The 18,256-nt window shown below is 38.1% G+C and overlaps 1 protein-coding gene across 5 annotated transcripts in view; it reads right to left on the bottom strand.

The window, feature by feature from the left end:
• Positions 1–12,756: 12,756 nt before the first annotated feature.
• LOC126424985 (serine/threonine-protein phosphatase 6 regulatory ankyrin repeat subunit A-like) overlaps positions 12,757–18,256 on the bottom strand; it is a 332,104-nt gene continuing 326,604 nt past the window's right edge. For all 5 annotated transcript variants that reach the window (XM_050087874.1, XM_050087875.1, XM_050087877.1 and 2 more), the window contains one exon: positions 12,757–14,063. In XM_050087874.1, the coding sequence (XP_049943831.1) occupies positions 13,481–14,063 (583 nt within the window). In that variant the 3' untranslated portion in view covers positions 12,757–13,480. The remainder of the gene's footprint in view (positions 14,064–18,256) is intronic.

Genomic DNA, 18,256 nt, shown 5'->3' with positions numbered 1-18,256 from the left:
GAGAGAGAGAGAGACGGGGGATGGGGTGGGGGGGGGGGGGGGGGGAACACACCTCATGCACACATGACCACTAGTAGTGCTCCTCCAACTCGAACTGTCACATGAATAACAGTTTGGAGCAGGGACGGGAAGCGGAAGGGATAGCAGGGGGTTGGGGTGTGGAGAGAAGAAAGCACAGTGTCAGGAGGAGGCTGTGTGTGTGTGTGTGTGTGTGTGTGTGTGTGTGTGTGTGTGTGTGTGTGTGTGGAGCTGAAAAGGAGACGAGAAGAGAAGGGGGAAAGGACAGGCAGGTAGGTACATTAGCAGAGAGTGGCACACAAAGAGGGTGAGGGGTCATGAAAAGGGATGAAGTTATAGGACAGAGGGGGGGAGGGGGCAGAAATTGTTTGGTGGAGGGTGTGGGGACAGTAGGTTACTGAAGGTTGAGGTCAGGATAATTTTGGGAGCAGCCACTACCAAACTGTAGCCAAGAGAAAAATAAACCACCCTGTGGAGCAACATGCAGCTGAACGTAACATGTTCGATTTCAGTGACTACTTCACAATTCCAGACCATCTGGATCCTCCTCTCCACCACCACCAGCTATTCTGAACTGCACAGATGGGGCTTATCCATACAACACATTCTCCATTCCAGAAATAATCACAGCCTCAACCTATGGTAACCTACTGCCCCCCCCCCCCTCCCTCCCCCCAGCTCCAGTCTCCACCCAACAGTTTCCACTCTGTCTGTCCTAACATTCATTGTGTGCTGCCCTCTGCCAATCACCCATCCATTCTTTCCCCCTCCCTTGCTCCCCTCCTTTTCCATTACCCACTTTTCCCCTTCACGCAGCACCTGGCAGTCTCATTAGGCCACCACAATTCCCGCACGCCCCATCAGTCAGTGCTTCTCTCCCCCATTTACACCCTGCTATCCCTCCCACTTCCCCATCCCACTCTATATCACAGCCGAATCCTGGTCAGAGCTGCCAATAGTAGCGGTGCAAGAAGTGTGCTTGCTTGTGTGAATGTGTGTTTTCTTTGTTGAAAAATGTTTTGGCTGAAAGCTATAATGTGTAACAATTTTTTGTTGTGTTTGGTTGCAACTCAACGGGTCATTGTTACAGTGAGTAGCAATGTATTCTTTTCCTAATATGGTTGATATTCCAACCTGGAGTTCCCATTATTTAATACATGCAACTAGTTTCACAATACTTGATCCAACTTTTTTAAAATTAAAAACAGCCACATTGTGGTAAACAGTGACAATAACTATGTAATCAACTTATTCACGTAATACAGGCATGGAAAAGAGGAATTCATGTGTTTAAATATATATCAGATTACTCAGATGACAATTACAGGCAGAAAGTTATATTTTTCAGTATTTTTTGCTTACAATAAGTGTTCATTGGTATAAAAGAAACTTACTATGCTAATGTGCAAAACTGCATAAAATGGTTAACTGTCATTACATTATTTTTAAATATACTGTTTCAATAACTAGTATAATGAAAATTTGGCACATCTGGTATTGTTTTCACCTTTTTGTGTTCTTCCTTACATATGCAGTACTGAATCATGTTAATTTGAAAAATAATAAAAATAAGAGTGCAATGTGTGCACTAAACTCCATAATGTTGCTTTGGTTTTCCATTGTAGAGAATGGTTTCCAGTCAAAAATCCATATTGAAGAAGAAACGTAACAGGAACTTTTAGAAGGTGTTATAGTAGTGGTATCAGAACCCAAAACAGACTACAAAATACAGGGTATAGCAAAAATAATCATCATATTAAAAAAAGATCATAACTATTATGTTATTTGAGATATGTGTGTGAACAATCTATTGTTAGAAAGAGTAAACTCTCAAGTTCTACATCTTTCCTGCTAGGTAGCAGCAGTGTGCACCCATTTCAGTTCCAGTAAAAATGGCGCCGGGACAACAGAGAGCATTTTGCATTCTACGTTTTGTGTAGTGCGGGCCAGTAATAACTGTTCAGCGTGACTTTCTTACTAGATATGATGTGGATCCTCCTACAGCACAGAACATTAGATGATGGCATGAACAATTTCAAGAAACACATTGTCTGTGTAAACGGAAATTGCTGGGCCATCCATGAGTGTCTGACACAGATGTTGGACGCATGCACCATAGTTTCACAAGGAATCTGCAGAAATCCTGACTGTATGTGATTATTTCTTGTAGGGCTTTATAAAAGACTCTGTTTATGTGACTCCATTACCAACAACAATGAAAATGAAATGGGAGATTGCGTAGCAGCAGCTGTGGAAGTTGTAACTCAAGACATGCTCGCTACAGTGTGGGAACAACTTTAATACTGCTTTAACGTATGCCACGCACCTCGAGGGGGGCATATTCAACACCTATGAAAAGGTATAAAAAAAAATTGTTGAGTTTCCTGTTCATCAAAAAACTAAATTCATTTTATATGTTTTCTAGTTTCAGAAATATAGACATGCCTAATTGGATGCTTCTTTTTGATACACACTGTATTAGCATGTTGTATTGCTGACAGACTAAGACTAACAATGAAACAGTACAAGCTCAAAACAAGTTGCACTTTTACTTTATGAAACATTTACAATACCATATTAGCATACACAACCTGCAGACTAAATAGGACAGCTCAATACTCTTAACTGGCTTCAAAAAATACCTCTGATAGAATAAGTAATGAACACTGTACCAAAGGAAATTTCAACAAGGAAACAAATAATTACTGACTAGTACTTCCCTATCATTTTGGTGTGTGAGTGACCTGCTTTCCCTTTTAACCTGGGTCAACCTAACTCTTTCCACCTTGTGGAAGGAACAAATAGTTTTGAAAGGTAGGAAGGGTAAAAATTTTAATTTTATATGTATGTATCAGCAGAACTACATGTTTTACCTCCTGAAGACAAGTTTGGGAATCTTGCAATGAGCACCTAAGAAAAGTTGTGTTCAAATGAGGTTTCACTTTATAACCCATCAGAAACTTTTAAGGCAAAGCCACCTCAAAGATGGTCAAAACTAAGTCTATGCTTTAAAATAGACACAGTTGCCCTATATACAACCTATTTGCAGTAGCTTCAGTAGAGGCTTTGTAAGGACAATCAGTTAATACTAAACCTCGAGCAGGCACGCTGATTTTCATAACACGAGTGGGTGCACACTGTATTTTGTACAGAATAGCTGTTTTCATGTAACCAATGTTCTACCTTAGGTTAATAAAATGATGATTAACTTATATGAGCTAAATCACTGTTTACGTTCGTTATACCATTCTGCTGCCGCACGTAAGTGCTACCCTACACAAGTGACCAACTTGAAATATTAAACACATCCAGTTGCATCAGATCCCAGCAAAAAGCTTATTCAATTACTAATTATCTCACAGACAGCTGCCTCATTGTGGGATTGTGCTGTTAGCTCAGAATCTGGGGCATTTTCTTGCACGGATCACAAATTGTTTTTTCATCTAGCTTGCTGTCTATTTCATATTACTGCCGCTCACTTGGATGCAACAACACAGCTTATCGTCGCCTTAGCTGAAGTAATAATGAAGGACCAGGCAAGGGCTCACAATTTAAAAACAACAAGGAATGGCACAACACAAGGTTATTTGGGGTTGGTGCACTTTATACAGAGGCACACCCACTTGAAGATTAAGTCTGTGCTGATGATTTGGGAAATTCTCTTGAAAGAATCAAGGGCATAGATGTTGTGCAGGTGGCCTTGCAAAAGTTGTGAGAGTAAAATTGTGCAAACAGTTAATCAATAGAAAACACTCTTACTGTCTCATGCTAACATGAGGAACATACAAATGAGAATAAGATATTGGATGTTTTAACAACAGAGATTTTGCGAAAACAGAGGTTCAACAGAAAAGGGCAATCATGTACAGGGTGCTAAAAAGAACTGTCAAATGTTTTGAGAGGTTGTAGTAACCATCAAAACAAGAAGATAAACATGGGCTCTAAAACACATACCTTAAGAACTATGAACACTTGTGCAATAGAAGACTGTCTTTCACAGTAGCAAAGATAAACAAGTGCTCATAGCTCTTAAGGGATATATTTTAGAGCCTATGTTTACTGGACACTTCCTTTTTCTTTTGATCCATTTCCATACTATCTGAAAGCAATGAACTTGTAGTAGAGGAGATGTGTTCCACAGTACTGAAGATGGAAAAGTGCTTATAGCTCTTTAGGCATGCATTCTAAAGCCTATGTTTATCAGACTTTTTTCCCTTGTTTTGATGGTTACCCACCTCTCAAAGTATTTGACACTTTTTTTTAACACCATATGTATAAGAGTCAAGGCCAATATTAATGCAATAACAAATTGGTTGCTAATTGATATGTTCATTCAGCTTAGCAGTTCTGTGATACATAACAAGCCTAAAGAAACTGAAAGAGACATTAAGTATGCAGTCTTGCTGAATAGACCCAGTCAAATGGATTAAAGTAAGATGTCTGAACAGTGTGAGCTAGGAAAATAACCACAACCTGGGACATGCATACAACAAAATTCTTTGGACATGTGAAAAATGCTCACTGGAAAAGAAGAATAGTCAACATCATCAATTCTAAATCAAAAACAACAGTTCTCGGTACGTGAATATCAAAACTGATCTTGAAGGAACGAGCATACGAACAGGTGTTTCACATGGCTGAAACTTCGAAACTACCATCAAGACTTTAGGAACCTTGTGAGATGACAAATAGGCAACTGGCACAAAATGTGTATATGAAAACTGTGCTGGACAGTTTGTGCTGATGAAAAGAAACTAGGTCACGAAGAAAATTGTGATAAGTCTTATTACTAAGCAAGAATAAACAAGGTTTGAGAAATATACATTCAGTGTTTCCTGCAACATTCTTTACATTTATTTGTGCACTGCAAACACCTTGGATGTCAGAGTTGTATGTTATTGAGTACTCTCAAAATTTCAAACAGCTAGCCAGACAAAATGTAAGACAAATTACAAAAGCAGCAGTTACCAGGCCTCACATACAGATATACACAGCACAGTTTGAAGAGTCTGGGTACCCTGATGGACTCATTCCAGGTGACTTCATGCTGTAGATTTAATAATATACAAGAGCTTCCATAGTGTATACACCCACAAACATGTTCTCTGTCAGGTTCAGCCAATGGTGAAAAGCATGAAAAGGAAAGTTCCCTTGAGAGAAGGACACAGAGTGACTGGCCAATACTTGCTTAGGGGGCAAAATACCAAGTATTGCCCATAGACATGTTTAAAAGTAAAATAAGAATGTAGGAAAAGATAGATTGCTACTTAGCATAAAGATGACACCTTAAGTTGCAGACGGGCACAATTAAAAGATACTCGTAGATACACTGAGCCACAGCCTTTGTCATAAAAATAAAGATAAACACTCCCCATTCTGTCACACACACACACACACACACACACACACACACACACACACACACACACACAACTATGGCAACTTGGCCAGTACTCATCTGAAACTTAAAGTGTCATCTTTATGGTATGTAGGAATCTATCTATCCATCTCCTCAAACATTGTTTATTTTCCAACCTGGAGTTTCTATTGTAAAAAGTAAAATAAACTATACCTAACTTCCAGAAATGTTGGTTCCTTCTGGGGATAAGAGACGTTATGGAAGGCTAGAATAAAATCACAGGTTACTGAAACCATAGGTTGAGAGGAACCCAGTTGTGAGGACAAAGTAGTAGTGATCAAGGTAGGACTGACATAGTGAAGAAAACAGATAGATGTGAGTTGTCATATCACTTTCTACAAATAAATGCAGTGGCACTGTGGATCCTGGTGTCCCAATACAAAAACAATTTACATATCCTTTGATGTCTGCAAGAGGGGCAATGGCAACCAAGAGAGGGCACTTGCTCCTCCATGGAAACCGTATTACAGAGTTTTTATTCGTTACAGAAGCTTCAAACTTCAGGTGCTGGTAGCATCTTTAAAATGCCTTTGGTAGTGGTAATGGACGAGCCCAAGTATCTTAAGATTTTGTGACTGGACAAATCACCGAGTTTGCAGATTCTGGGAAAGATACCAACATTACTCTGGACTGCTTTAAAACAGAATACTTTCAGGCACATTTATGTTTTCTAGCACAAGGAAGGAGATAATTACTGAAGAACAACAGTCTGGTTGGTGAGACAAATAATGCAAGATGGGCAATTGAAAATAAAAAAACATGCCTGTACTGACCTCTGCAGAACACAAGGGGTGAGAATGAAATGTGACAGAATGGGAACAGAGTAAATGAATCTATAGATACCTCTTTCAACCAAAGTTTGTGGTACCTCTGTTGCATATTTTATTTCTTCCCAGGAAACGACTTTTAGCTCTGTATAAATACACTTAAGTGATAGTAAAACACATGTACTCTCTGAGTGTGTGTATTTAACTATTGCGCAGTTAAACCATTACAGTGTTCATAATAGTATCTTATTGCAACACATTTTATCAGCGTCAGAAAAACTCCAACCTAGATTTTATGGCCTTTCAAAGTAAAAACCCTTAACTCAGTAAAAAGTATTTCGTGTAAAATGGCTTGAGACATATTAGTAATCTTTCATTCACTGCTATGTCATAGTAGTTTGTATTTTTATACCTGTCATTGATATGCAATTGCAAACCATAAAGTTACTGAATACGTAGAATTATTACCTTGTGAAAAGCTTTGAGTACTTGTTAATTAACAAATCTCTAATTGTGATTTTGTATGAAAAGTAAAACAAACAACACAAAACATATGTAAAACATTATTGTAAAGTTATTTAAGGTGCATGGTGGAAGATCCATCAGGCAGGTCAGTAGTGTGAATTCGGCGTCTGTTGAAGCAGTGCCACAATTCGTCTTGCACACAGTTGTAAAATAGCTTCAGAAAAATATATGACCATTTTCTTTCCCAAAATTGTGTGACAACCCGGATTTCAAAAGTAGACAGAGATCTTACAGCAACATAAAGAGCCTAAGGATAACATCGTTTCAGCAGCAGGAAGATCGAGTTGCATCCATGCACACAAGATGAGACCCAGTCACAAAGTTAAGTGTACTGATTGCGATCACATTTTATTTTGGTGGAGGAGCTGAGATCCACTTGAGAAAATCGAGATCAATGTTCTAGCTACTTTTAAGTTTCAGGTTTGGGCTTGAGATGAAATTCAAAAAATAAAATTCCATGCAAGAACTTTGAGAAACCACAGATACTGAAAACTGAAATATGGACCAAGATTGTGAATAGATGAATGGATGAAAAATGAAACCAAACTGAACAGCTGGTAATAACTGTAAAGGATTTCTCCAACATGAACACAAAAGTTAATCACTCTATTTATTTTTTTATATTTCCTATTTTCTGTGCTTCATTGTGAACAGTTAGGTCGAGTGAAATACTTTTTTGTAGGCTGTGTAGTACTTAGAGTTGAACAAGGGAAACCAAAGTGATTTACCAATACCTGAAGAGGAACAGGCTTTAAACAATAGAGTGAATCTTGATGATGATCACAATTAGGCATCAACAATAGTAAGAAAATAACTTGGAAATTAATCAGTCATGATGAGGGAGCAGTGTCTGAAAATTTTAGTGTTAGCAGCCCATTCTAGAACCCAACATCGACCTTTTCGAACAGCTAAGGACATTTATACAGCAACAGCTTAAGAATCAAAGTAAGGAGAGGGGAGGGAAATTAGAGGGGGGGGGGTTGTTATTTAGGGGTGGAGACCAAACAGCAAGGTCAACGGTCTCATTGGATTAGGGAAGGATGGGGAAGGAAATTGGCCGTATATTAAAAAACTAGAAACCCGCCTCGATTGCATAAAAAGCACCTAGTGTTAACCTAGGTTTCGGCGTAGACAACTACACCTTCTTCAGAACAATAAAACCCACAAGTGCCTAAGAAGATCTTTGTCAATGACTAAAAGAACACCATAGCTATACATTTATAAACGAAAAAAGGAAAACGCAAACAGTACATATGTACAAAGTCTAAACCACTACTGCAGTTTATGGCGGGTCATGGCCCATCGAACATAGGCCGGTGTGAGGTGGAGGTTACACCATTAAGTTAAGTAGTAGTTTAGACTTTGTACATATGTACTGTTTGTGTTTTCCTTTTTTTCGTTTATAAATGTATAGCTATGGTGTTCTTTTAATCATTTACAAAGGTCTTCTTAGGTACTTGTGGGTTTTACTGTTCTGAAGAAGGTGTAGTTATCTACACCAAAACCTAGGTTAACACTAGGTGCTTTTTACGCAATCAAGGCAGGTTTCTAGTTTTTTAATATATTAACCAACGGTTGCTGACGCGCTGCGATGTTGAAGGTTCTGAAATCGGCCGTGCCCTTTCAAAGGAACCATTCCGGCATTTGCCTGAAGCGATTGAGGGAAATCACGGAAAATCAGGATGGCCGGACACAGGATTGAACAGTCGTCCTCCTGAATGCGAGATGTAAGGAGATTGAAGAATCAAGTAATGATCTGAGTGCCACAATAGAAGTGTCAAGAAGTGAACTGGCCAGAAAAATAGATGATACTAATAATGGGTGAAGGAACTTAGAAATCAAATTTTAAATGCTATTGTACAGGTTGCAGGGTAAGGGAGGAATCAACCAACTTCAAACTCACTCCAGAAACACAACCCAAAGAGAACGATGCTTAGGTGGGTGCACTTAAAACCAAAATTGGTGAAATTTCGTCAGGTCTCTCAGACTAAACAGACTGAACTGAGCAAAATTTTTAAACTGTACATAGGCTAATAATACAGAGTACTCATAATTTATACTGTTAAATAAAACAAAACAAATAAGAAATCAAACAAAAATTATAAAAGCGAGAAACCAATCTCGAAAATTAACATGAAGGTTGTGGATGTAAAGAATTTTGTAGATGAATGCTGTAATGATGCCAGTAATATCAGCAAAAAAGTAAATGAGCTGCAGGAATATTCTGTTCCAATTAGTTTTACCAATAATTTCAGTGACATGTAGGCCGAAGTTTCTATAAAAAAACTTCCTGAAGATAATAAGCTGCACCCTGTCTAAGCTACTTCTTGTTAGCGATAATTTTGTTTATAGGATGACTGATGCTCTTAAATTTGTAATAAAGAAGTTTTTGAATGGGGAGCCTGTATCATGGGCAAGTCAAACCAATAATAAAAGAATAACATGCAGTGGTTTTGAGAGGAGTTTTCTAAGTAAATTTTGGTCACAAACTAAGCAGGCTAGGATTAGGGTGAATTTTTGAATGGACCTAATCATGGAGAACGGCATCGAATTATGAAAGAGTTTTGTGAGAAAGAAAATAATTGAAAAGACTGATCCATTTACACAAACCTTAAGATGAATTTACACAGATAAATGCTTTGAAGAGGAGCGTACCGGGAAGAGTACAGTGCGGTTTGGCCTATGGATCTGATGGATCTAATGAAGATTTTTTTGAAATACATGGAAAAGATTGATAGTGTGTTACAGAGAAATAACAGACAGAATTTTAGTCACAATGAACATGGTTGATTTCAGCACGGAGGTTGGAACCAAATTATAATCGGGGTAGTCATGGGAAAAGAAATGTATATAATTACAGAAATTATTATCATGGAGGCAGAAGTTGAGGAGAATTTCAGTGGAATGATAGAAATAGGAATGGAGTCATGTAATTTGACAATAGAAATAAACCATGGGAAAGGAATGATAGATCATATGAAAATAGGAGACAAGACAACATAGGAAACAGGTAAACTGAAGGTCTTCAGATTGTGAGCTGTCAGTTTTGTGGGGAAAAGAAGCTACAGAAATCACACTAAGTGTTATAGTAGAGAGAACAAGTGGGAAGAGATGTGGAATCCTACAGGCTGCAGAACAGTAGGACATACCAGGTAAATAAATAACGATGAGCAGGCAGTTTTGGAAAGCAATGAAGTTTGATAAAGAGAGTGAGGGAGAAGCTAACATAGCAGAGTAGTGAATCAGAACTGGATGCAGAAGCATTACAAATCTGTATAGTGGAATAAATAATAAAGTTTTTGGGTGGAGGCGAAGAATTAATTGATTGTAGCTTTTATGTGCATGATGTAAACAAGTTAATGAACAATGAAGTAATAGGGGTAAAAAGTTAGATTGTTATTACTTATGTAAAAGCTGAAAAGTCTGACATACATGTGCTAGAGGATTGAGAAATTATTGCAAGTAGTTGTGCTGGGGGAAGAGAGGAGAATGTTTCTAATGTGTATGAGGAAGACCATGAAGAATTTGTATCAGGTAATAATAAATAAGTTGTCAAGGGCTTTGATGACGCAGTAAGACGTAAGATTATTTTCAGTCAATATTTGGGTGGGATGATATATGGAGATGTTAAAGAAGAAGTATTACAGGAAGGTAACATATGGAACAATTATGATAATAAGACAGGGAAACAGACAGAGCAGATTTTACCTGTTGATGTCAGTAGGGCAGTGCACATGTATCAATGATGAAATATTGAGGGTACCTTCAGATCATTATAGCAGTACTGATAATTTTAATGAAGCCATTTATAAATTACAGGAAACTTGTGACAGTTTACATTCAGTCTAGAGGGAAGAAACAAAAAATAGATTGAACATTGTAGAGCAACCTGGTATGCCTGTTAGTGCCATGCAACCAAAGTCTTATACATGCACGAACAGTTATAATGAACAAGGTATGGGGTTTAAAGAATTGAGGTGGTTCTTTTACATGAGGCAGAGAGCAGAAATGACTGAGATAAAGAGGAGTCCATATATTTTTCTTCAGACTGATAGTTGAGAAGGAAATTGCTGAATTGACACTGGTCCTATCTGAGGATTCTCCGAAAATTTCAAAGACAGAATTAAAAATAGTTCAAGTTCTGTTTAATAACCTGTAATTGGAGTTAAGATCAGGGGAGCTACTGGGTAATACAGTATAGTTTTGAAGATACAAATGATACTTGAGTTTAAAATGTATTCAGGGATTTCTTGTCATTTCAGAATGAGAACATTGTTACAGTAATGGTTTGGGTTGTAAAAGCAAAGGTGTGATTGCACTGGACAAAGAAACAGCTGGGTTTTACTGAACTACTTGTCAAAAAAAGTTGTTAATGCTGAACTCTACAAACAGTACCAATCAGATCAAGTGAGTAGTTCATGCAGATGAGAGGGGTTACTTTAAAGATGATGAAATTTACATTGAGGCAGATCAAGTAGATGCTGGATACTATAGACTGCTAAAAGCAAACTCAGAAGGGCAGAAGGAAGAGTTAAGGGAATTTTATGAGAATATTGTGATGTATTTTATGAGAAACCAGGGAGAGAGAACTGACCTTGATTCTAGGCAGTTAAATAAAGTTTTAAAATGAGAGAACTGAACATCCTGAAAATATGAATGAATTATTACACAAATTTGAGCATGTTACTTATATGTATAATTTTGCTCTCATACCAGGTTTCCACCAGATACCATAGATCAGCTGGGAGTAGCTTTGAAATGTCTATGGGAGTGGTGACCCCATCATAATAATAGCCTATATAAAGGTACGGTAAGTGCCAAATCAGCCCCAATCCAGCACTGGCTGGATGTAGGGCACCAGAAAGGAAGATACAGTACTTATTTGACCTCAGTGGGGTAAACAGAGTGAAAAATGGTCATCAATGGCAGCACTCCCAAAACATTTAGCACAGGAAGAGGTAGGCTGTTGAACATCTCCACCTGGTAGTGGCCCAGTCACAAGGCACTAAGTGCATGTCTGCAGCAGTCAATGGGTATATAAAACTGCTCTTAAAATACAATAATTTTTGCCAACTATCCCTGTGAAAGGCACTGCCATCTGTGTAAGCTTTCATATAACCCGCCATTAAACTTCTCCAGTGTTTAGAACAATATTCAACTTAGATACAATGAACTACTTCATAAATGTATTGTCAAAATCAATTCCATGTCCTTGGCCAAGCTGTGTACATCACATTCTGTAGATAACAACACAAAACAACAAAACCACATCTGGACTAATTTGCTGACCTTAATTACATAGTAATGTTCAGTTGGTTTGGATCCCAAACAGTTATGCACCTGCCATTAATTACCTTGTTCTGTGTCATACCCTCTCTTCTACTGGAACAAAGAGTTGTGAAGTTTGTGCAAATCTTAAAGTTCTATGTAGTCCTCCTATTATTTTTTAAAGGTTAAGACTGAAGACTCAATGTGATGAAACTGGACAGCATAATATCAATTCACAGTTGTAGTAACAGCATTCATGTTTGCCATTAGCATTAATGTCTGCTCAGGAAGATATTTTAATCTGTTAAGGCAAGCTGTGAGACAATGGACTTCCACTGACACACACAGCTTGTCTGTAAATTTGTGGTACTCTTCATTTGTGTATAGTGCCAATTGCAATCAATGACTGTCCTTCAGTTCTTGCATGATCTGTAGCTTCTAATGAAAAAGTTGAGGTGAACAGGGATAATTTATGGTGAATATTCCCTTGCACATAATTTAATGGCAACTACCTGTTTGTAAACTGAACTCTACGAGCTCTGATTCAATTGTGCACACATCACATTTGGTAGATCCCATCCTAAAGACAGACTTCAGGGTACAGGTATTTCTGCAAATCATACCAACAACAAATTATGTCTATTGGTTAATCTAATCACAATGATCATTTTGGGAATTACTGCATTACTGTATATGTATATTAATATAGAAACAGCCACTTTAAAAAAGGCCATGGCTTCTACTCTTACAACACTTAGCTGTTACTTTTTTTTTATTTCTGAGTCCAAATATTTTGTGAGAGTGTATAAAGAATGACTATAGTTGGAGACACAAAAGATGGTGGTTGAGTTCAGGCTTGTTCTGTGCATCTATGTCACGTATTCCCCAACAGCCAATGAGTATTCAGTAGTGTTCTCAGCACTCTGTTGTGAATGTCTTAGCCACTGCATTGAACATGATCATAGTGCATTGGTTATAAAATTTTTACTCCATTTGTTGCAAGTTGTCAAGGCTGATTGCAGTGGTAAGCAACAAATTTTGCATAAGCATGTGAGGGACATAATTTGCAGTACACACACTTTTTTCAAGTGCAGAGCAAGTGTATGCACTTACCGCAAACATTGCTTGGAACAGGCAACAATGCGCTCCCCGTCCTTGTCTCGAGCTGTGCAAATCACCATCTTTTGTCGATCTAACTATAATAAGAAAATTGTACCATTTGCAATTTTCAGTTGCCTATGTGGTGAACTCACAAGCTGTTGAGGTTAAGAAAAGGGCCAGATGTTTCTGAAGCAAAGTTAAGTTTCCAACCATTACTTCCTTATAGCATAATCTACTGTCTGTACAATTGTGATAGCAGGTTTGGGATATCCTGTACAACCAGCCCTCATTCCTATTGCTACTTGCACATGGCTTCTGTGACAAAAGTGAAGAGCGTATATGTAAGTTTCATTTTACGCATGTCCTTGTAAGGAGGTGAGGTTCACTTCAGTAAGGCTAGCAAGTGTTCTCTTTTATACCGGTCAGCAACATCCCTGGGTGCCTCCCTTTCATTGTTCCTAATATTTTTGTCTGCACCGGCATTCAGCAGTGCCCGTACCGCAGATATGTCGAACCACTGTGCCGCCAAGTGTAGTGGTGTGCACCCGTACACGTCGGCAGCATTCACATCACTAGAAGCTTTCGCTAGGATTCCAACAATTTCTGAGTTTCCCTGTGCAGCTGCGTGCAGAGGCGTTTGCAGCCACCTGTCCCTCACATCCACACACGCACCATACTGCAGTAGATACTCTGTGGTATTCTTGAGTCCTCTGGCAGCTGCACAGTGAAGGGCAGTCCTCCCACTTTCATCCTTTGCCCCCAAATCTGCCCCAGCTTTTAGCAGGTAGCCCAGAAAGGTCAAACAGTACATGGGAATTGCTGCGGCAATATGAAGGGCAGTCCTCCCCCTCACATCCCGTGTCCCCACGTCCGCCCCAGCGTTTAGCAGCTCCTGCACTTCTGTAGAATCCACAGTTTCGGCCACCTTGAGCAGCTTGCAGTCCATCTCCTCCTGAGAGGCACTCCTGCAACAGAGAATGAAAACCTGCCTCTATACAGTAAATACTTGCACACACTATGTAAAGTTCACAAAAACAAATGCATAGTCTTGTAGCTGCTCATATCTAAATAAATTGGCAAGATGTGAGTATGACAACTGCACTGAGGGTTGTGTACAAATTTAATTATGTACCTAGACAGTTTATCTATTCTGAGAATCAAGGCCACTGATGGTTTTAGCCTGTTATTGACATTGATACTTGCGAGATATCGGTCCCAGGGATTCTGAGAATGTTTTAATTTCAAGTTTGCAGTTGGATGACAAATTACAAGAGAGATATTATTTTGGGTAAATAATTACAAATTAACAAATTCGGATTTTTCCCTTACTTGTACTATGAAACCTTGCTTCTTGCCAAATTTCACTGTAGTAGGCCAACAGATAATACCCTATAGGAACGAGTGAGTTTCCGAGTTTCAAAATATGGGACACAAAATGGTCATACTTTTTCACTGAATTGACTTTGAAGTTTAAATTTTTACCCTGCCATGGGACCATAGACCTCAGTATGTGACAAATTTGAACTTGGCATGCCAAGCTGTTCTAGAGAAAAAGGACAAACAGACATTTAAGCAGCCAGATGGATAAAAATGACAAAAAAATATTTTTTTATGTTATATAATAAAAAATCAATGATTTTCGGATGTTTTCCTTAACTCGAACTGTGAAACCTTGCTTCTTGCCACATTTCATGATTTTACATCAAAAAGACCTACCCTGTTGATTTTGATGAGTGAGTTTCCAAGTATCAAAATATGTGGCATAAATAGCCGTATCCGTTAATTTCACTGCCTTAGAATTTTAAAATTTTTTACACCACCAAGGGACCATAGATTTTAATATGTGACATTAATGTGAACTTAATACAAGTACTTATTCTTTAGAAATGGGTTCTTAACAATTAAGAGAGACAGGAAACAAAGCAATCCTGTAAGAGTTCTGTTTTTGCAGATTTCGGCATGGAACCCTAAAAAATCAAGCTCCTCTCTTGATTTGACAGTTAAAAACAGTACACAAGTCACTGCATGGTTGGAGAGAGAGGTGGAGGCTACACCTTTATGTGTAAAAAACTACAAAAGAAAGCCTCTGAAATTTAGGCCCAGCAAGGATAACTGGGTATGGTACAAGCAACAGCTTATATTTAACACTGTGATCGTGAAATGGAGGGAAAAGGGAGGTGGGGGAGGGGGGGGGGAGGCACATGCAAGAAGCCACTTGCCTTTATGAATTGTGAATTTTGGTTTACTTGTCTCATAATGTACATAATCTAAATCATTTGATTCAGGTACAGGAGACACGTCAAACTGTGGTAAAATTTCACCATAAACAAAGAACAGCTGATGTTAACAGACAACATAATAATAATAGTAATAATAATAATAAACAGACAACATAATTAATAATAATAATAATAATAATAATAATAATTATTATTATTATTATTATTATTATAATTATAATTATAATTATTACTATACAATTTTGTTATACTTACATATAATAAAATCTAACACTTAATTACCCCTTGCTCAAATGATCATTTCATCCTCTATAAATTATTCTTTTGAATAGCAGCATTTTTTCCTCAGAATCTGCTGCAGCCTCATTTTTAAAATTCTAGCTACATATTAAAGACATTTTTGCGCATTAACTTGTTATATATTGTCATACCCATATACTGTGGAGTCAATGCATATAATTTCAACAGGTGTGTGGGCAGCATAAAATTATTTTTATTTCTTGTGTTATTTGTATGGTTAAAATGATTCTCCTCAAATAATTACTTTCTGCTGTGTAGGAAAATTATGATTTCATGAATGTATATGGAGGGAACAGTTAGGATTTGTAGTTTCCGAAATAATGGGAGACAAGAATCTATTTGGTGTGCAGTACACACATGTCGGACCATTTTATTTTGTAGTTTCAGTTTTCGAGATACACTACCTGAACTTCCCCAGAAAATTATCCCATATCTAGTCCCCCATTAGGATCTACGGGTGGGGACTACTCGAGAGGATGTCGTTATCAGGAATAAGAAAACTGGCGTTCTATGGATCGGAGCGTGGAATGTCAGATCCCTTAATTGGGCAGGTAGGTTAGAAAATTTAAAAAGGGAAATGGATGGGTTAAAGTTAGATATAGTGGGAATTAGTGAAGTTCGTTGGCAGGAGGAACAAGACTTCTGGTCAGGTGACTACAGGGTTATAAACACAAAATCAAATAAGGGTAATGCAGGAGTAGGTTTAATAATGAATAGGAAAATAGGAATGCGGGTAAGCTACTACAAACAGCACAGTGAACACATTATTGTGGCCAAGATAGATACGAAGCCCACGCCTACCACAGTAGTACAAGTTTATATGCCAACAAGCTCTGCAGATGACGAAGAAATTGAAGAAATATATGATGAAATAAAAGAAATTATTCAGATAGTGAAGAGAGATGAAAATTTAATAGTCATGGGTAACTGGAATTCGTCAGTAGGAAAAGGGAGAGGAGGAAAGATAGTAGGTGAGTATGGATTTGGTGTAAGAAACAAAAGAGGAAGCCGCCTGGTAGAATTTTGCACAGAGCACAACCTAATCATAGCTAACTCTTGGTTCAAGAATCGTAAAAGAAGGGTTGTATACATGGAAGAATCCTGGAGATACTAGAAGGTATCAGATAGATTATATAATGGTAAGACAGAGATTTAAGAACCAGATTTTAAGTTGTAAGACATTTCCAGGGGCAGATGTGGACTCTGACCACAATCTATTGGTTATGAACTGTAGATTAAAACTGAAGAAACTGCAAAAAGGTGGGAATTTGAGGAGATGGGACCTGGATAAACTGACTAAATCAGAGGTTGAACAAAGTTTCATGGAGATCATAAGGGAACAATTGACAAGAATGGGGGAAAGAAATACAGTAGAAGAAGAATGGGTAGCTTTGAGGGATGAAGTGGTGAAGGCAGCAGAGAATCAAGTGGGTAAAAAGACGAGGGCTAGTAGAAATTCGTAGGTAACAGAAGAAATATTGAATTTAATTGATGAAAGGAGAAAATATAAAAATGCAGTAAATGAAGTAGGCAGAAAGGAATACAAACGTCTCAAAAATGAGATCAACAGGAAGGCAAAATGGCTAAGCAGAGATGGCTAGAGGACAAATGTAAGGATGTAGAGGCTTATCTCACTAGGGGTAAGATAGATACTGCCTACAGGAAAATTAAAGAGATCTTTGGAGAAAAGAGAGCCACTTGTATGAATATCATGAGCTCAGATGGAAACCCAGTTCTAAGCAAAGAAGGGAAAGCAGGAAGGTGGAAGGAGTATATAGAGGGTCTATACAAGGGCGATGTTCTTGAGGACAATATTATGGAAATGGAAGAGGATGTCGATGAAGATGAAATGGGAGATACGATACTGCGTGGAGAGTTTGACAGAGCACTGAAAGACCTGAGTCTTAACAAAGCTCTGGGAGTAGACAACATTCCATTAGAACTACTGACAGCCTTGGGAGAGCCAGTCCTGACAAAAAACTACCATCTGGTGAGCAAGACGTATGAAACAGGCGAAATACCCTCAGACTTCAAGAAGAATATAATAATTCCAATCCCAAAGAAAGCAGGTGTTGACAGATGTGAAAATTACCGAACTATCAGTTTAATAAATCACAGCTGCAAAATACTAACATGAATTCTTTACAGACGAATGGAAAAACTAGTAGAAGCCGACCTCGGGGAAGATCAGTTTGGATTCCGTAGAAATATTGGAACACGTGAGGCAATACTGACCCTACGACTTATCTTAGAAGCTAGATTAAGGAAAGGCAAACCTATGTTCCTGGCATTTGTAGACTTAGAGAAAACTTTCGACAATGTTGACTGGAATACTCTCTTTCAAATTCTGAAGGTGGCAGGGGTAAAATACAGGGAGCGAAAAGCTATTTAAAATTTGTATAGAAACCAGATGGCAGTTATAAGAGTCGAGGGACATCAAAGGGAAGCAGTGGTTGGGAAGGGAGTGAGACAGGGTTGTAGCCTCTCCCCAATGTTTTTCAATCTGTATATTGAACAAGCAGTAAAGGAAACAAAAGAAAAATTTGGGGTAGGTATTAAAATCCATGGAAAAGAAATAAAAACTTTAAGGTGTGCCGATGACATTGTAATTCTGTCAG

This window comes from Schistocerca serialis, chromosome 10 (assembly GCF_023864345.2).
Source record: "Schistocerca serialis cubense isolate TAMUIC-IGC-003099 chromosome 10, iqSchSeri2.2, whole genome shotgun sequence".
NCBI lineage: Eukaryota > Metazoa > Arthropoda > Insecta > Orthoptera > Acrididae > Schistocerca > Schistocerca serialis.
Note: the sequence above shows the minus strand (reverse complement) of the source record. Positions and strands in the feature narration are given on the sequence as shown.